This window comes from Takifugu flavidus, chromosome 7 (assembly GCF_003711565.1).
Source record: "Takifugu flavidus isolate HTHZ2018 chromosome 7, ASM371156v2, whole genome shotgun sequence".
Classification (NCBI taxonomy): Eukaryota; Metazoa; Chordata; class Actinopteri; order Tetraodontiformes; family Tetraodontidae; genus Takifugu; species Takifugu flavidus.
Genome location: NC_079526.1, coordinates 5,277,707 through 5,296,378, shown reverse-complemented (window position 1 = coordinate 5,296,378; position 18,672 = coordinate 5,277,707). Strand labels below are relative to the sequence as shown.

The window sequence follows — 18,672 nt, the reverse complement described above, 5'->3', positions numbered from 1 at the left end:
GAAATTTTCGTAAAAACGTCTTACGTTCCAGGTAATGACAAAAAGATCAAAAGTCCAAAGAAAGCTGAGCAAGGACGGGACATTGGGTGATCACCAAGAAAAAACAAGTCAAAAACTAATATTTGTGCAAATCAAAATAAGTTAATGGGGTCATACAAACGATTTAAGTCATAGTAACCCGAGCTGGACAGGCTGGTTCTGGTGGTGAGACAGAGACATAGAGGAGATCAAAAATGTACCACTTGCACAATTTTCATTCACAAGAATAAACATGCAGCAGTAAAACTGAGCGCTGGTATATATTGTGTTCTTTATACACGCACACACACACACACACACACACACACGGTCATAGGTGGCCGTTATGTAAGAGCCCGTTCAGCAGCACCTTTGTACGAACGCTGTGTGTGTGAAGGGACAGGAATCAACTCAAGAGTCCAACCAGGTGGACTAAGCACAGGCTGCTGCAACAAGCTCATACTTCCTTTTTACCTGTCCAGACATGTGGCTTTACAGTGTTCTCAGTTGGGACTTTACAAGTCTGCTTCTATTTTTCTTTGTCTTGATTTTATTTGCCAACTATCTGAAAAATAGGGATCCTCCCAATTTCCCCCCAGGACCGTTTGCATTTCCCATCGTGGGAAATTTCTTCACTATGGACAGCAAAAATCTACACTTGTACTTCAACAAGGTAACCTAGAAGTGAAGAGTTGGATCTTCTTCTACTTTTGGTTTTAACATATCTTCTCGTTTTATCTGGTATTCCTTCTTTGTCATGTTTAGGAAGCCTATTATTAGAGAATGAAGACATGAGACAGAACCTGACGTCAAACCTGCTGCGACATAGCTAAATTCATGCTCTGCTAGTTTTGCAAATCATTTTGCACAGCAAAATCTTTGGTTTAATCCAGAGTTGTCTGACTGAATTGGGAATGTGGATCTGTAGCAGGAGGGTTCAAGGACTTTGGCATAACAGAACATATCCAATAATGATATTTTGCTTACTGTTAAATAGCAGGACCGAACAACTAAATAATGCAGATGTGACCTGAGTTGTAACATGAAAACCATCAGTTTATCAGCTAAATCATCGCGGCTTACCAAATGAGTGTTTCTGTGAAACATGCTGGGGACAGTGTAAGATAATAATTATCAGGTAGGTTTTAGCATCTTCAGAACAGAGAATGGTGGCCAGATCTTGGAGAGGTCACCTCCAGTGCACATTTTATCTTCAAATTTATCATAGTAAAACAACTGCTAACCTTTTAGCATGCAGGACACAAGGTTATGGAGGCTGGAGTCTCTTAGGTGCTTGGATTGATTTAAGGGACATACTCCTTTGTTAGCTATAGGCTGTCTTGTATTTTTGTATCCCAGACCTGAAGGGTTCGACTCTTGTTGATGTTGCAACAGCCTCACTGCGCACCACACTAGATGACGCCTACCTTGAAGCAAGTGGCCAATCTAGAAGACTCAAGGAAATCTATCTGGTCGAATCTGCCAGAAAAGTTAAACAGAAATACTTCAACCCAAGTCTTTATTTGTACAGCAGCTGTTTGACCCCGAAAGCAGCCACGGTGAAAATCTCCCTTTGAACAGGAAGAAACCTTAAGCAGGACCAAGCTGATATGAAGACACATACTGTAAAGGAGAAGGAAAGGACAGAAATAGGAAAAAGAACCGACAGATGCATCATACTGCATATGCAAATAATGTGTTTGCATGTATTTGAACTTACTCAGCTTTCCTCCAAATGTCAGAGGGTTTGCGCATCTCCACTCAGAGGTGTGTTTTGTTTCTTCATTGTGTCTTCTTCTGTCGTCCCCAGCTGGCTGATGTCCATGGGAATGTGTTCAGCTTTCGCCTTGGTGGTGACAAGATGGTTTGCGTGTCTGGCCACAAGATGGTGAAGGAGGCCATTGTGACACAAGCTGATAACTTTGTTGACAGACCATATGATCCAATTTCTGCTAGGGTGTATGGAGGACAGACAGGTCTGTGCATCTCTTTTGTCTTTCTTCTTTATATTTGTGCACATGAAGGAAAGCTATTTTTTTCTTTGTTCTTCTCTTTGTGTGCAGATGGTCTGTTCCAAAGCAATGGTGAAGTGTGGAAGAGACAGCGGCGCTTTGCCTTGTCCACCCTAAGAAACTTCGGTTTGGGTAAAAATATCTTGGAGCAGAGTATCTGTGAGGAGGCCCAACACCTCCTGGAGGAGATGAGGAGTCATGGAGGTGACACACATGATCACCACTGATCTGCTACTGCAGCTCTCTCGAGTGTCTAACCAGTGGTCCCCACTCCTCTAGGTAAACCCTTCGACCCAGCCAGACTCTTCACCAATGCCGTGTCCAACATCATCTGCCAGTTGGTGATGGGGAAACGGTTTGAGTACAGTGATCACAAATTCCAGATGTTGCTGAAATATCTCTCTGAAGTTCTTGTGCTGGAGGGTTCTTTTTGGGGTTTGGTAAGTCTGTAATGCTGAAGTCTATCAATCATTTAGAGAGATCCCGAAGTTGTCTTCAGTAACTAAGATGAACTGTTTGCATTTGTTGACCGTTTCAGTTGTATGAAGCGTTTCCTTCGGTGATGAAGCACCTGCCAGGTCCTCACAATAAAGTCTTTAGCCATTTTAACCATCTCAAAGACTTCATGAATGAGGAGATACAGAACCATAAGAAGGATTTGGACCACAACAATCCCAGAGACTACATCGATGCTTTCATCATTGAGATGGAGAAAGTATGTGAGCATCTATGCACACTGCCTCACACCTGTGGACTGTCAATGTGATGTTCTCTGATGGGTCCTCTCTGTGTTTTGGAACAGAACAAAGACACTAATCTGGGCTTCACTGAGACCAACCTGGCTATGTGTTCTTTGGATCTGTTCATCGCCGGAACTGAGACGACCGCCACGACACTGCTGTGGGCCCTGGTTTACCTCATCAACAACCCGGACATCCAGGGTGGGTGCTGGGCTACGCTTTTTTTTTCTCCATACAAACTAGCATGCTACAATCGTGCTAGCTACACTTTTTATTTACCACGCTGGTGTAAAGCAATTGTCAAACTCCTGGTTTGTGTCTAGGGAAAGTTCAGGCTGAGATAGACCAAGTGATCGGACAGAACCGCCAGCCCACTATGGCGGACAGACCCAACCTACACTACACGGATGCTGTCATCCACGAGATCCAGAGGATGGGGAACATCGTTCCACTCAATGGACCCAGAATGGCTGCCAAGGACACGACCCTGGGTGGTTACTTCATACCAAAGGTTTAGGACATGGAAATTTAGCAATTTTAACATCATAATTTCCTGAAATTCTAAGGAATGAAAGGTTGTTTTTTGCTGTTTAGGGGACGTCCTTGATGCCCATCCTGACCTCTGTGCTGTTCGATAAGAATGAATGGGAGACTCCTGACAAATTCAACCCAGGACACTTCCTGGATGCTGAGGGAAAGTTTAAGAAGCGAGAAGCTCTCCTCCCATTCTCAGCTGGTAAAACAACTCCGTCAAAAATGATTTCACCTGAACTTTTTTTTTTTTTTTCTAATTACAAATATTTTTTTTACTCCAGGGAAGCGTGTATGTCTTGGGGAAGGTCTCGCCAAGATGGAGTTATTCCTGTTTTTCGTCAGTTTATTCCAGAATTTCACTTTCTTTGTTCCCGGTGGTGCAGAACTGAACACGGAGGGAATCACTGGAACTACACGTGTTCCACACCCCTTCGAGATTCTCGCCAGACCACGCTGAGCTGTGCTGACCTGGTGGCAGAAGCCCGAGCTACGACTTCCTGATCTTAATCTGTTGCTGTTGTGTGATATATTCCCCCCACTAAAAACTGTATTTCTCCCTTTGAATAAAATATACTTCAGTTCCACAAATTTAGTGGATCTGTCATCTTTTTTCTGTCTTTTTCTTTTCCCTGAATACAAACAAATGTGTCCAAGTGAGATGGTGCACAACAAAACACAAGTCCTGGGTCGTCGTGATCGTGCCAGCTTTTGTGTGTTAAAGTGCGTTAAGTGTCCTGCTGTTAAATTTAAACTAAAACATTAAACTACAAAATGTGTCGGCAGTGTAATGTACACCAAAAAGCACTCCAGTCGGGGCTTCCATAAAATGTGTCCGTCTCTCCTCGTGAAACTGATTGTCTGAACTACATTCATTAAATATTCCTTGAAACACAGTTTCAGCTCCGTGAGGACACCTTATAATCGAGGTAGGGGGCTCCGCTCCAAGACTGCTGAGGACAGGCAGGCCAACAGTGGGGTCAGTGTCTGCCCCAAAAGGTCATAATTCTTCATCACCACTTCCGCGAACTCCTCTTCTTAAGTCGCACTGACATCAGCAGATTGCAGCAGGTTGCAGAGATGTCTGGGCCTTTGTCACAGTAAAATATCTGTCTTTGACATTTATACCTCGAGTAAATGAACGTGTGATCTAATAATTACGATATTACGATACAACAGGTTTAATCTGCTCTTTTGGACTCTTCCAGATGAGTATTCAAAAAGACAGAACTTTACATCTTTTTTCACTGTTTGGGTGTAAATAAAGCCTCGGTTGTTCCGCTCTCACATGTGTCTGTGTTTACAGATGTGGTGAGTCAGCGGAGGACCAGCCCCTCTGACTGGATAGTGATGATGGAACCAGTCATGCTGACCAGTCCATTCCTCTGCCTCACAATGTGGCTGTGGGACCTGGTTTTGTGGCTACGTCTGACGGGGTTTCTGCTCCCCGTTTTGATCGTTCTTCTGATAATAATGTATAGTTTGCGCCAGAAGGATCCGCCTAACTTTCCGCCTGGACCGCCGGCTCTCCCTCTGCTGGGAAACATCTTCAATATTGAAGCTAAACAGCCTCATCTTTATTTAACAAAGGTAAGATGATTGAGTTACCGACACATATTAAAGTCTTTAGGAGTCCATTAATAATTTATTAGTTCAATGCAAGCAGGAATAGAAAGAAGAAAATATATAGGACATTATCATATATATATATATACACACATATACTGTACATACACATTACTAGTTTATACTATATTATAGTACATATTGAACTAACGTTGTGCAGAAAGTGTCAAAACTCTATCTTCTTCATGCTCCTTTGGAATGTTAAAAGGTGTTAATGTTCTTATGCTTTTATGTCTTTTTTTGTTGTTTTACTTTGAGTTGTTGTCTTATGTTCATTGTTGTTGGTTTTGTTTCCTTCTTTTATTTCATGTTCAAATAAAATTCTATTCTATTCTATTCTATTCTGTGTATAATTGAAGATAAAACCCAAAAAGTTGCTGTGGTAGCAGAGAAATATTCCAAGCGTCCTTTCAGAGTCACATGCTCGACAACAGCGCTCTTGTTTCCTGCTCCTGCGTCCGCAGCTGGCTGATGTTTACGGGAGCGTTTTCTGCATTCGTCTGGGGAGACACAAAACAGTGTTTGTGTCGGGATGGAAGATGGTGAAGGAGGCCATCGTGACGCAGGCGGACAGCTTTGTGGACCGGCCGTACAGCCCGATGGCGACCAGGATATACTCAGGAAACTCTGGTAAAGCAGCCTTTGGTCTACTCCCCACGCCTGATCACGTCTGACAGTTTCTCCCTGTCTCAGCTGGTCTGTTCTTCAGCAACGGCCACGTTTGGAGGAAGCAGCGCCGCTTCGCCATGGCCACCTTGCGCTCTTTCGGCCTGGCCAACGGCTCCATGGAGCTGAGCATCTGCGAAGAGAGCCGTCACCTGCAGGAGGCCATGGAGAGGCAGAAAGGTCGGTGTAGACGCGTGAGCATAAACACACGCCTGAGTTGCTCTCTGACGGTTTCTGTCCAGGGGAGCCGTTTGACCCCGTGCCCCTGTTGAACAACGCCGTGGCCAACATCATCTGCCAGATAGTGTTTGGGAGGCGCTTCGACTACACTGACCACATGTTCCAGAGGATGCTGCACCACCTGACAGAGATGGCCTACCTGGAAGGCTCCATATGGGCTCTTGTAAGACATTAAGGCTGTTTAATGTTCTACACTCAGAAAAATGTCCAGGACATCATTGACTGGTCCCGTGTTCCTCAAACAGCTGTACGATTCGTTCCCAGCGCTGATGAAACACCTGCCGGGGCCTCACAACGGCATCTTCAGCAGCTCCTCATCTCTGCAGGGATTTATTTGGAGAGAGATCCAGAGGCATAAATCGGATTTGGACCCCAGCAACCCACGAGATTACATCGACGCCTTTCTCATCGAGGAGGGAGTGCGTAGTAAAAGTCACGAGCCCGATATTCCAACAGGAAAGATTGAAACCGGGTTGTTTTTGTCTCCCTCAGAACGGAAACAACCAGCTGGGATTTGAGGAGAGGAACCTGGTTCTGTGTTGTCTGGATCTGTTCCTGGCTGGCAGCGAAACCACCTCCAAGACCCTGCAGTGGGGGCTCATCTACCTCATCAGGAACCCCCACATCCAGGGTGGGTGCACAAACATGCACCATCCATCGCAGCAAAATAAAATTCATTGGAAAATGATGGTAAAACTGACTTTTTACCACGCAGAGAAAGTCCAGGTCGAGATAGACCGGACCATCGGACGGACCCGCCAGCCCACTATGGCGGACAGACCCAACCTGCCCTACACGGATGCTGTCATCCACGAGATCCAGAGGATGGGGAACATCGTTCCTCTGAATGGACTCCGGATGACCACCAAGGACACGACCCTGGGTGGTTACTTGTTGCCAAAGGTACATTTATTTTGAAGCTCGTGTAGGTCTGCGTCCAACACGTTAGCAGTCAGAAATATGATCAGGAGTTTCTGTGCCGTGTTCAGGGGACCTCTGTGATGCCCAACCTGACCTCTGTGCTGTTCGATAAGAACGAATGGGAGACTCCAGACACCTTTAACCCTGAACACTTCCTGGATGCTGAAGGAAAGTTTGTGAGGAGGGAGGCGTTTTTGCCTTTCTCTGCAGGTACCTGGGAATAACCTGTAAGCCACTAGAAAAGGGTGTGTGAAGGAAGACAGGCAGTAAAGAGATTTGGCGTGTGTTTGCAGGGAGGCGTGCGTGTCTGGGTGAAGGCCTGGCGAGAATGGAGCTGCTCCTCTTCTTCGTCAGTTTGTGTCAGAGGTTTCATTTCTCCACCCTGGACAGAGTTGAGCTGAGCACCGAAGGCATCACCGGGGCCACTCGCACGCCGTACCCCTTTAAGATCTATGCCCAAGTCCGCTAACCTCCCCTAACCGCACCTGCTGTACGCAACCGCTTTGATAGCCAAGATAAGAAATAAATCAGGGAAAGTTGACAATGACTGGCTGGTTTTTGGTGAGAGAACCATAGTGAGCAGAGGCTCTCTGGTCATGAAGGTATTGTTGAGGTCAGGGATGCAACAGTGGGGAGAGTTTCTGCCTGCCCACGAGCATCGTCTATACTGACTGCTTCCTAATGCAACAATCGGCAAGGACTGAGCCAGTCAGGCCAAAACCTGGAGCGCCGCGTCCGGAGGAGGATTCTTGAAAGTTTGCCGGGGCCACCGCTGACCTCCACGCCTGACTGAATGGAAACAGCGATCCTGTGATCAACACGATATAAAACACCCTTTACACCAATCTTTACAGAAAAAAAGTGATTTATTAACAACAAAACCAAATGATTTAAAATTGTTCATAGATTATTTATTTTTTAAATTAATGATGATTCTTAGTGTTCCTCACCCAACAATCATAGGCTGATTCTACAGAGATTATGCAGATCAATCCGCACAAGTTTGGAAAATACAGCTCAGCTGCTCCTTATGAGGAGCTTACAGACACTAAACCTGCTCAGAAAAAGTACAATTACCTGTAAAAGCATCACTAACAGCAACATCTAAAGGTACAATTTGCAGATAGTGCGAGCCGTCAATTATTCAGGTCAGATGCTGGTGTTCGATTGTGATTGAAATCTGGATCAACTTTCTAGGCGTGACTGAGAGTGACTAGAAAGGCCTGATGTCTGAGCGTGCTGCCGCCGCGGAGTAACCGCAGGAGAAGTGATCACATGCCGGTCCTGAATCGCTTGTGTAGGATTTGTCACCGCAGCACCTCAAATATTGATTCTGCTAATTGTTTAAAGCATTCTCACAGCTTTGCGCAATGGGTTCCTCCCAGTTTACCGACCAGGAAAGAGCAGCTGGTGCCAGCACCAAATTAAGAAATGATCTTTTCAAGATTGCTTCAGGGCACAATTCAGAAGATAATTCAGTTTCATTCCTGGTTTAATTACACCCCACCTTGACTGGATGTAGCTGCTGTCCATCCAGTGAAGTGATGGGGGGGGGGGTTGGCTCACATCACAGTAGGAGTACAGCTGGGTTGAGCTCAAACAGATAAAAGACTCTTCACCAGTCACCTGGAGCAAATGGGTTTAAGGTCACTTAAGAGCTCTCCGGTGGGGAAAAGGTGAAGGAGGGTGAAGCAGGGAATCAGGCTGGGACAACTACTGGGAGGTAGTGGCTGATGTGTTGACAGAAAGCCCCCGGCGGGGTGTATTAGCGACTTGACGTTGCTGGGACAGGAAGGACTGGGTGGGCCCGGCCGGGGGGCAGCCACCCAGACGGGATTCCATCGCCAGCTTCTGGAAGTTCAGACTCTGAGGGTGTAGACAGCAAAGACGGTGAGACAAGGTCTGAGGACAAAGAGGAAGAACAGTTGATCCCAGGGTACCTTGTTGTACCAGGCCGTGACGATCATCTTCTCCTCGTATTCTCTCAGTCTGGCCTGCTCACACTGACGCTGCGGAGTCACACACAACTCAGGTTTGTGTTCACGAGTGAAATATAAACAAGGCAAGATAATTCAAACTCACTTCCAGGGTGGCAATTTGTTTTTCCCGTTCTCCCAGCTGGTTCCTCAAAACCTGAATCTCTGCAGTAGCTGGATTTAGTTTAGGGTCGAGAGCTCGGATCACCTACGAGAAGGAAGAAAGGAGCCCAGAGTTACTCTACGGTCATCAATACTGGCAATCGTCTCGAGACAAGCCTCACTCACATTTCGAGCTTTCTCCAGGTACATTTTGTACCTCTCCTCCATGGCCCGCATGTCATCATCTTTCTTCTTCAGAGCAGCCATCAGCTCGTCCACCTTCGAGGCTGCAGGAGAACAAGAGTCACCTCTGTCATGCTGTGCTCCAGCGTGCTGATGAGTTGTTATATAAATATCAGATAACGTTATTTGACCGAAGCACAACAAACATACATGAGTCGTGTTGAAGGTCCTCCAGCAGCTCTTTCTTCTTCATGATTTCATCCTGGGCTTCGTTCAGCTGAAACCTGCAGGCACAAACGCTGTTGAGCTCCCTCTACTGGAGAACACGGGTATTGCTTTAAGAACTACAAGCCCATAATTTATACTTATGTGCGTCAAGTTTCTTCTTCAGGTTTGACTGGAGGGAAAAATCAAGCCAAAATTACATTTTCAAACGACTTTAATATATTTTAATAAAAGGGACTGTTTGCATCAGTTATGGTGACTCACTCACCTCATCAGGCTTAACGGCCTGACTCTGCAAAGCCTTCTGCAGGTCCTCAACCTGCCTCTGTAGCTCACCGACTCGTTCTTGTTTCAGTCTACAGCAAAGAGATCCAAAACAATGCTTTGTCAGAAACGATAATGAGGACATCCTGAAATGTAAGGACCACAGACGAGCCGGTCTGACCTGTTCTCAGTGTCCAGTTCACTCTGGGCCTTGTGTGCTTCCTCCAGCTGGGCCTCTAGTGCAGCGATCTTCTCCCTCTCACACTCCTCTTGCTGCACTCTGAGCATCTTGTTCTCATGCTGGAGCCTGAGGAACTTCTCTCTGATCAATCCCACAAAATGAAATAAAAATCAGCGTCCACACAGACTTCAGGAGCGGAACAATCAGCAACAGCGTGAGTCACCTGTACTCGATGGGCATTAACTCTGCTGCCAGGTTATCGTGGCTGGGACTGCTCGCTTTAAGCATCCCAGTAGAAAAAAAAAGAGCGTTAAAGCAGAACAATTCAAGAGAAATGTACAAAAGTTAGGTCTTTACTGTCTGCATGACATTATTTTATTATTATTTGTTAGAAATCCATCTCTATCAAGGGGCACTGTTTTGGTTGCATCATAATTGTTTTTATTTTATTCCTTACTCTAAAACTGGAATTGATTATTCTGTGAGGTACCTGCTTGTGAGAGCTGGTGCTGCTGAGCCTGAGAGCATCTCAGCTCCTCATTGATCTCTTTCAGAGATTCTCTCTCCATGATGATCCTCTAAAAGAGAAATATTTGATGACGCATGATCATCACAGCCGTAAGAAAATCAAAGTTCCTGCTTTCGACGCCTCAAATGCTCCCACACCTCTTTCTCCTTCAACACAGTCTCGTGCTTTTCCTCCAGTTTCTTCATCTCAAAGGCCAGGTTATCGGCCCGCCTCGTCTCCTCCGTCATCTTCTTGTGCAGCTCTTGGACCTGACAGACAGAATCCAAAATTTACAATCTTCATTATTGCTGCCTGTTCAAAGTGAATGTCTCCATTTATATTCAAATGCTTCTAACAGTACGGATTAAACTATTTGCAAGGTCTGGCTACAAACTGTAATTAGCGAAGACCATGTTTAAACATAAACAGGCAACATACAGGTGGCTCACTAGGGGAATGAGAAGATACTGGTGTTTTCCTGAATTTCCTGTTTGTTTCAGTCACCTGTCAGGGGTGCGGCCCAGCTTTCTAACTCTGCTCTGCGTGTGGCTCACCTGTCGCTTGTACGTCTCGAGCTGCGCACGAGCCGCGTTGGCTTTGCGCAGTTCTTCCTCCAGGCCGACTGTGTTTTGCATGTAGGTCATGTTATTTTCTTCCAGGAGCCTCATCTGTCTTTTCAGATCACCCAAATTCTCCAATTTACGCTTGTAGGTTTCCACGGAAGCCTCCAGCATCACCACCCGATCCGAGCAGTTCCTACAGAACGGCAACCCAACATGAAGACAACCGCACCCAGGGAACCGTACACATGCAGCATCTACGTCGATGATGTCATAAAAGAAAATCTGCAACAATATATCCCTCAAAACCCTCAAATCACAAACCTCAAGACGTCCAGTTCGTCTTTGAGAGCTCGGGATTCTTCAGCCAGGCTGGTCAGCTCGTCATTCCGGTGCTGAACCTCTATCAGCTGCTTCTCCAAATCCTCACAGTGGATCCGGTAGTCATCCTTGGCAGCCTCCAGCCTAAAGCAGGCAAATTCACAAAATCATTCTGGCTTTCAAAAGGTCATGACACTGAACGTCCACCAGTGACAAACCTGAAGGTCTCCTCCTGCAACGACTCTACCTGTTGCTGGAGGTGGCTGTGTTTTCTCCCGGACGGCGTGCTCGGGTCTTCGAATGTGTCCAGCTGATTGGCCCGATCAGTTAAGACGTCATTCTCCGCTAATAAGCTGTTCCGTTCCTCATGAAGAAGGGCCACCTGTCCAGGTGCAGCAACGTCAGCATGGACTTTATTTGATCAAACTGAGACAGTCTAATCCACCAACCAAATAATCACTTTTTTTAAAAAACTCAACGGGGAGAAGTCAAAGTCAAGTAGCTCATGCAAGTTAGCAAACATCAGAGCATTAAAAATGTGCTGTGTCCTCCCCTGGCTGTTAAAACGGACAGTGGAGTTAATACATGCTGAAAGCAAAGCACAGCCACAGTCTGAGCCACCATGTTAATACACTGTTAGTTATTCAACATCAGTCCGTCCTTTCACTGACAGGCGCAAACAATAAAACTACTGAGGTTTTTAAAAGCTGGGAGAGCAAACCATTAAAACCTCAGAAACAAGACAATTGTTTGGTTGTCCTCAATTATAAAATAATTGATAGCATAAACAAGAAGGCTGCAGATAAAACAGACAGATCTTTCCTGAGATGAAACAAAAGCTAAGACACACCGCACAAATTACATTGAAGGGGATCCCGTATGAGCCGTCTGTTAGCCGAGTTAGCGCAAACCCTGGAGCAGCTGGTTTAGATGGGTTTAGTACCGTCAGAGGGTCAACCATGGGACTTACCTCCCTTCAGCAACAGAAGACTGGCAACAGAATAAATCAAATCTGTCAAGAGTCCAGGTGAGCAGGTGATCAGTACCTTGAGCTAAAGTTAGCCTGCACAGTTTTCATCGAGGCCCCGTTTCTATGGGTGAGCCACTGGCTGGTGGGCACAGCAGGTCCCAGACTGTGATTCCACAGCCTTTCTGCCACAGCAGCTCCAGACAATAGGTCCAAACATCACAGTGAATTACATAACTCCTGTTTATACCGCATCACTGCATTGTGTGTGCACACGCTGACACGGAGGTGTGAGCGGCGGCGGAGGAGCCTGCTGCCACACAGCTGTGGAGGCAGGAGTGTAGATTTCTGCATCCGTGTGTGTGAAATACACCTGTCTGTCCAGCTCTTGACACCGCTGGGACAACTCTTCCTTCTCTGCCAGAAGCTCGGCGAGGTCCTCGAGGGCCTTTTTCAGCTGAACGTGTGGAGAGGATGAAGAAATCCATAATGATTAGTGCAGATTTAAGCATCTTACAGTCTTATAACAGACTGGTAGTGTGTCCAGTACTATTCATTACCTGGTGTTCCAAATCTCCTGATGGTTCTGCTCCAGACTGGGCCACGCTCTCTTTACTCATGAGCTGGAGAGGAACAACCTATGAGCATTAAAACATCCCGACTGTCTCACTCAGCGTTGAGGGGGGACTCACCTCCTGAATGGCTGTCATGACCACATGCTGCACCGCCTCCTCTAAAGTCATGATGATCTGAATGTATTCTAGGACGAACATCAGCGACAGACAGGACATCTTTTAACGCACTTCAGGATCTAGGTCCTAATTCGCTAGTTTCCATTAATTGGAAACGCACACACACTCAGCCATAGGGTATAATGCCAAAGCAGCGACAGACCTTGTTTCCGTTCACATTTGACCGCACAGCCCAATACAAGCTGCAGCAGCCTCCCGAGCTCCGTGGGTTCTGCGTGTTCTGCCACCAGTGCCACATCTGGCAAGGGCAAGTGAGAGATATCCTGAACTAAAACCTGATGATCAAAGGGCAGGAAAAAGATTCATTTTTAAAATCTGGTCAAAACGTCCGAGACGTGTTTTACTGTGATGGCTGATGGAGATAAATAGCTTATCAAGGTGTCATCATGTGAATGGCACTATCGTGCACCATAACTTGGCTGCTTGGGTCTATTGTTTATCTTTAATTTAAGCCACTCAACAAATACAGGAGACGTAATGCAAAAAATAAACAGAATCTTTAACAGACGGATGCAACCTACCTCATTATAATAATCAAGCACTTGCTGAAGGATTTTCTTGAGGTTGTTCATCTGCCAAAATTTAAACAAAGTCAATAAAATATATTCTTTTAAAACAAATGTACACACATTTTTATGTATGTACATACACACATACACACACATAGTCACACACAAACACCATAACTGAAAGACACTTATTGTTACTCACTCATTAACTGATTTTACCTGGTGAAATAAAGGGCAAGCAGATCCAATAATAGGACAGAAACAATGAGCTCAGTACCTTCAGTCTCCAGTTCTCCTCAACATCTGTTTTGATACGACTGAGCCAGCTCTCGCTGAACCAGGCTGGGTCTCTGCAGCCCCAACAGAAACAGGAACCACAGGTTAACACAGACTGACCAGACAGAAAAAGTGATATCATGCAACACGATAGTCGACGTCCCCGTCCGTGCTGGGCCTCACATTTGATGCAGGGCCTGTGATATAGCTGCCCCAGTGGTCAGTTCCTCCGCTGAGCTGCAGGGTGCAGAAAGGCTGAAGGTCTGAAGCTGAAGGAAGAAAGTGAAGAGGACATCAGGCTGATTCTGGCCATTCACCATTAAACAGAGGCACGGCAGCGTAGATGCAATAGTTGACAGAGATGCTGTGATAAGAGCGAGCTGTCAATCAAAAGGACAATATAAAATCCTCCAGGTGTCCACTGACCCTGCACATGGCTGGTTATTCATTGTGTCCCCACTTCCTCTACTTATTACATGCAACTCCATTCAGCCTCTTAAATCTAACCCAGGCACAGTGACCCAACCACAAAAAGGATCCAATTACAAACCATGTCGCCTTTTTATCCACACCAGCCATCACATCCATCACTAGGGAAGGGAAGGGAAGGGAAGGGAAGGGAAGGGAGGGAAGGGATGGGATGGGATGGGATGGGGGGTGCAGGTGTATTAATGCTACCTGGCGATGAATTAATCATTTAATCATTTTACTCGGTTATATAACCCTGGCGATGGCTCTAATAAGGAGCGACGACGCATAAATAGCTCCTGGCTAACAGGATTAGCATATGTGATGTGTCAGCAGTTTGGCCAAACCGAAGGAGTTTTCTGCCTTTTAACTTTAAATGCATTAGCCTCGCTGCTGTCAGCCTAGCTACGAACTCTGGACTCGCTCCCCCCAGGAGCGGCTGGAAATCCGCAGCTAATACAGCAGCTCTGCGGAACGCACGACGCTGCTTTCAAACTAAGAGGTTTAGTTCGTATCGGCTTCATCATCTTGGCTCTTTTCCGGCCGGAGTTCTCCACCTACACACAGGTAAGCGAAGCCACTTTCACAGCTTCCTTTAATAAAAACGTCGCACTGTCACCGCTCGAAGCAGAGGAAACTCACCCATATTAAAAGACTGTCGGCCAGTGCAGTCTGACTACCGTCCATTTGTTCTTTTGAATGTTAAAAGTGAAATATTATCCACCTGCCGCAAAGCTCTTCCGTTCTTTTCCTCTGCATTTGACCTCACCTGCTGTCAGGAGGGAGCTGTCTAACGACAACTACGTACAATTACCAGATTTGACGGGCGATACGTCACAAAAAAAACTTAAACTGTACGTGAATGGCGCAGTCCCGTTGTAGGTCTTTGCTTCGAGGCTTTAGTTAAGGTGGAGCAACGGAGCTGTTCGATGTATCCAATCAGCGTAGAGATTTTAGGTGATTGACAGGTCTGCAATACAGATTACAGCCAATCAGAGAACGATAAATCATTTTTGTCTACGCCTTCATTGTGCAGGCAAATCCAGAATATTTTTTATACAAATTGGCTGATTATCGTCATATTTCATGAGTGACATTCATTTTTAGCCGACAGCGTTTAGTTTTGTTTTCGTTGTTATGCTGCAGTTTTAATTTGTGTTCCCAACAATGTACTGTATATAGTGCATGACAAGTAATTTAATATTTGAAATGTTTAGAGAAAAACCACAGCCACCACAACCAGTTCTACAGTCTTTACCGGGAGTTGCTAAGTAGGCCACATAATTATAGTGTTCCTGCATACCCTCGTGTTAACCTAGTTCCTGTGTTAATAGGTTTCTGTGTAAGTCAAGTTACATTCAATAAAAAGTCACAGTAAAGTTCTATTGAATACAATAATCTCCCTTGTTAGACATTCACATTTAGCTCCTCCAGTGTGTGCGCATGTGTGTGTGTATTTGTCTGACTTTCCAAACCGTTGCCCTCGCCACTTTGCTATTTATTTCCATTTTCCTGTAATCAGCTAAACGGAAATGCTTTCTTCCGCGAACTGTCGTTAAACCACATGGAGACTGAACAGTGGAAGGGTGAGCGTTGCTCTTTTATCTTCTAATCTCTTTCATCCTGACCCACACCTCCTATTTTTAGATGACCTGAACCCCCATTTGACCCTGTACCTCCCATCTGAAGGGCCTGCGTAAATATTTGCAGAGTACTTTTACAAGCAATGAAGGGTTGTGAAATTTTCCCATTTAGATCCCTGCTGAGTAAGCTTAACTAAAGTTTCTTTAAAGCTTTTGAGCTTAATATCATTGATATATTTTTAATCAGTTATGTGAAGAAGAGCTGCTGGCAGAATAAACACTGAGTAAATGATCTACAAGATTAGATCTACCCTAATTAAACAGTATGAGCGGTAAGGTCATGTGACTGATATAGTTGGCCTCTGACTGTACTAAATAGAGTGGATTGCTTTTTCACATGTAATTATTTAAATAATTTTACTTTTAAAAAATCTGTTGTCCTACATGTGGTTTTCTGAGTTTTCCCAAACCACCGCTGCCCTGGCGCCACTCCATTATCTGTAAACCACGTCCCAGCCTGCGGCTGGTTAATCATTAACGCCGCCCTCTGATTTATTTTGGAGCGTGATGATGTCAGGCACCACTTTAACTTCCTTGTGGGAGACGGTCGCATTCTGTCAGCTGCTGCTTTGGCTCCATTATGCATCGCTACCACAGCTCCACACGGTCCAGGTGAGCCCTGTTTCCTACCATACGATTCCTACGTTAACTGGTGGTCTGATGGCTGTTTGTGTGTGTGTATGTGTGTGTGTGTGCACTTTAGGATTGTGTGCTTTCATCACATATACTCATTTGCATCGCGTCCTGTGGCACGTGGACTGTTTTAGAATCAGCAGGACCAAACTTATCAGATCTTTTCTGACCCGAGCAAGACTTGATCTGTTCATCTGATTCAAAAATCAACTTCAGTTTATTAGAAAACTATTTCCTGGATGTGAATCTCATTGGATGGCAACAAGTCCCATTTTATGACATCATTTCCTGTCTCATCCATCTCAGAGAGGCTCTCTGGTCACGTTCGCAGCTGCGGTTCTTTAGTGTCTGTTAATCTCTGAGACTCTGCTGTGCCACGTTGCAGACCGGACCGCCATCCCTCCGACACCAGCGCCAGGCTGCCCAGGTGTGTGGCGAGCCCGGCAGAGCAGTCAGCATCATCGCACACAAGCTGCCACAAGGTGAGAGCTCCCACAGTCGGGGTCGACCTCTCCGATGAGGCATGGCTGGTTTATTACTGCCCGTAAGACTGACATCCCTCTGCTTCACGTGACCATCTTCTGTTCTTCAGGAACTCTTGAATTCTGTGAATCCAGAATCGACGCACCCGTGTGTCCCCACCGGCCGAGACTGTCCAGTCTGCCTGCAGACAGCCGTCTTTCCTGTCCAGACAAACTGTGGACATTTGTTCTGTGGTACGGCCTTCACATAATTAAACCTTTTCATCTCCGCTGGCACATCTTCCATGGAACCTCCACCAAAGGGGCTCCTGTAGTTTTTGATACAAGACTGAATTTGGAAGTCCAGAAATTAGTCTAAAAAATTCCTGGGTCAACAGTGGCAAAATCAGCTGCTGCGAGATTCAAAATATTGGCACGAACTCACAAGAGTTCTCCAAGAGCTCACGTGGCTGACATAAAAGCCTAAATTTGTTTTGAGGTCGAAGATTTTCAGAGTTCAGTTACTGATTGTCTCAGCCTGACACTCTTATCTGTTGCATCACCTGCTTCTTGCCGGTATCAGTCACATTCTGAGGCAGGTCAGCACGTCTTGCCTTCAGGGACACGACTGCTTTTCTGGAGGGACTAATTATCTTTGCTTTGTTTGTGAAAGAGGGAGAAACAATAAGTAGACCTGGGATTGTTTGTACATTAGGTATATTAGATGATTAAACCAAGTCATGTGTAATATTCTTTACAATGCAGATGCTCATTGTGTGTGTTGGTTCTGCAGCTCCCTGTCTGATCGCTTACTGGAGACACGGGTCCTGGTTGGCCGCCATCAGCTGCCCTATGTGCAGACAGAAGGTATGAGAGAAGGTATGAAAACACAGAGTGGAGAAGAACGCGTGCGGAGATAAAACATTTCTGTTCTCCAGGTCAGCTTCATGTGTAATCTGTTTAATGAGAGTCGGTCAGACCGCCAGACGAAGGAGGTTCTCGGGGAAATAACAGACTACAACAAGCGCTATTCAGGAGCCCCCCGAAGGGTCAGTACTGAAATATAAACTATGACTCAGGAAGTTATTGTCGAACTAGAACTGACTTCCGCCTTACTTGTTCTGTGCATGCTCTCCAGGTAATAGAGTACCTGCGGGATGCCCCTCTCCTCCTGCAGTTGCTGGTGCGAGGACTAGGCACCATAGGAGGCCTTGTGTGGCTGTTTGTCTTCAGAGTGGCCCTGTGTTGTGTGGGAGCCATGATGTCCATGTCCTCCCCGTGCCTAGAGCCCCTCACCTCCACAGAAAAGCCTCTAGAAACGGACCCTTCTCTTTGTGGACTGCTTGGGGTTCTGGATGACCTGGTGGTGGTCATTCTGCTCCTTATGTGCGTTATCAACGTCAACCAGGAGATGGCGCCAGAGAGAGGAAGACGGCAGGCCAGCTCGGGAGGGGTGCTGGGGGGTTCAGTGTAGACGGGCTGTTCATCACGGACCTTCGTTCAGATTCTTTGATCTGGCTGCAACTGCCTGGATTAGTCAATATAAGAGTATTGACAAGAGGACACGTTGAGATTTGAGCGTTTTAGACTGTGGACTTTGTTTACCGACCTAAGTTTCTGTAACTCAAAGAAGATCATCATACTTCGTCTCTCCCCCCCTAAAATTCTAAATCTTTCCACATTGATATTTTAATCGAGGCGCAAATATATCCCCCTCCCCTCGCTGTACAGGGCAGTGTCAGTTTTACTCCAGGGAGGCAGCAAATTCAAAGATATCAGTACTGTAACGGTGCGATCTCCCACATGTAAATACTTGTTTGTTTTTATGTGTTAAATAAAGATTATTGTGTAGTGACATTTTTAATAATAGATGGCATATTTTATATGAC

General features: G+C 45.7%; 4 protein-coding genes across 9 annotated transcripts; 3 read left to right on the top strand and 1 right to left on the bottom strand.

The window, feature by feature from the left end:
* The first annotated feature begins 264 nt into the window (after positions 1 to 264).
* On the top strand, positions 265 to 3,892 carry LOC130529143 (cytochrome P450 2J5-like). 2 transcript variants are annotated; one of them, XR_008951489.1, is made up of 9 exons: positions 265 to 691; positions 1,829 to 1,994; positions 2,082 to 2,234; positions 2,310 to 2,470; positions 2,569 to 2,745; positions 2,833 to 2,971; positions 3,094 to 3,261; positions 3,365 to 3,506; positions 3,586 to 3,892. XR_008951489.1 is itself a non-coding variant. In XM_057039101.1 (9 exons), exons 1-9 carry the CDS (start codon positions 503 to 505, stop codon positions 3,759 to 3,761), a joined length of 1,491 nt encoding a protein of 496 aa, XP_056895081.1. In that variant the 5' UTR covers positions 285 to 502; the 3' UTR covers positions 3,762 to 3,892. The 2 variants fall into 2 exon arrangements, 1 of the variants encoding a protein (XP_056895081.1); XM_057039101.1 differs by having other exon boundaries at positions 285 to 691; positions 3,094 to 3,281.
* Positions 3,893 to 4,665: 773 nt separating this feature from the next.
* On the top strand, positions 4,666 to 7,298 carry LOC130529140 (cytochrome P450 2J1-like). 2 transcript variants are annotated; one of them, XM_057039097.1, is made up of 9 exons: positions 4,666 to 4,891; positions 5,392 to 5,557; positions 5,621 to 5,773; positions 5,836 to 5,996; positions 6,079 to 6,252; positions 6,326 to 6,464; positions 6,549 to 6,736; positions 6,823 to 6,926; positions 7,048 to 7,298. In XM_057039097.1, exons 1-9 carry the CDS (start codon positions 4,667 to 4,669, stop codon positions 7,067 to 7,069), a joined length of 1,332 nt encoding a protein of 443 aa, XP_056895077.1. In that variant the 5' UTR covers position 4,666; the 3' UTR covers positions 7,070 to 7,298. The 2 variants fall into 2 exon arrangements, with proteins under 2 accessions (XP_056895077.1, XP_056895076.1); XM_057039096.1 differs by having other exon boundaries at positions 4,667 to 4,891; positions 6,823 to 6,964.
* A 303-nt stretch (positions 7,299 to 7,601) lies between these two features.
* On the bottom strand, positions 7,602 to 14,909 carry hook1 (hook microtubule-tethering protein 1). 2 transcript variants are annotated; one of them, XM_057039050.1, is made up of 22 exons: positions 14,689 to 14,909; positions 13,762 to 13,847; positions 13,580 to 13,652; positions 13,315 to 13,365; positions 12,936 to 13,068; positions 12,734 to 12,801; positions 12,602 to 12,664; positions 12,415 to 12,498; positions 11,293 to 11,456; positions 11,078 to 11,218; positions 10,748 to 10,949; positions 10,352 to 10,462; positions 10,176 to 10,263; positions 9,909 to 9,963; positions 9,686 to 9,826; positions 9,509 to 9,596; positions 9,381 to 9,412; positions 9,226 to 9,299; positions 9,019 to 9,119; positions 8,837 to 8,938; positions 8,695 to 8,763; positions 7,602 to 8,620 (listed from the first exon to the last, which is right to left on the bottom strand). In XM_057039050.1, exons 1-22 carry the CDS (start codon positions 14,731 to 14,733, stop codon positions 8,468 to 8,470), a joined length of 2,124 nt encoding a protein of 707 aa, XP_056895030.1. In that variant the 5' UTR covers positions 14,734 to 14,909; the 3' UTR covers positions 7,602 to 8,467. The 2 variants fall into 2 exon arrangements, with proteins under 2 accessions (XP_056895030.1, XP_056895029.1); XM_057039049.1 differs by having other exon boundaries at positions 9,909 to 9,976; positions 10,177 to 10,263.
* On the top strand, positions 14,211 to 18,650 carry si:dkey-183n20.15 (RING-HC_RNF170 domain-containing protein). 3 transcript variants are annotated; one of them, XM_057039142.1, is made up of 8 exons: positions 14,211 to 14,613; positions 15,569 to 15,632; positions 16,193 to 16,301; positions 16,708 to 16,804; positions 16,915 to 17,038; positions 17,577 to 17,650; positions 17,722 to 17,832; positions 17,922 to 18,650. In XM_057039142.1, the coding sequence occupies exons 3-8, from the start codon at positions 16,270 to 16,272 to the stop codon at positions 18,255 to 18,257; spliced, it is 774 nt and encodes a 257-aa protein (XP_056895122.1). In that variant the 5' UTR covers positions 14,211 to 14,613; positions 15,569 to 15,632; positions 16,193 to 16,269; the 3' UTR covers positions 18,258 to 18,650. The 3 variants fall into 3 exon arrangements, with proteins under 3 accessions (XP_056895122.1, XP_056895123.1, XP_056895120.1); XM_057039143.1 differs by lacking the exon at positions 15,569 to 15,632; XM_057039140.1 differs by having other exon boundaries at positions 14,212 to 14,613; positions 15,569 to 16,301.
* Positions 18,651 to 18,672: the final 22 nt, after the last annotated feature.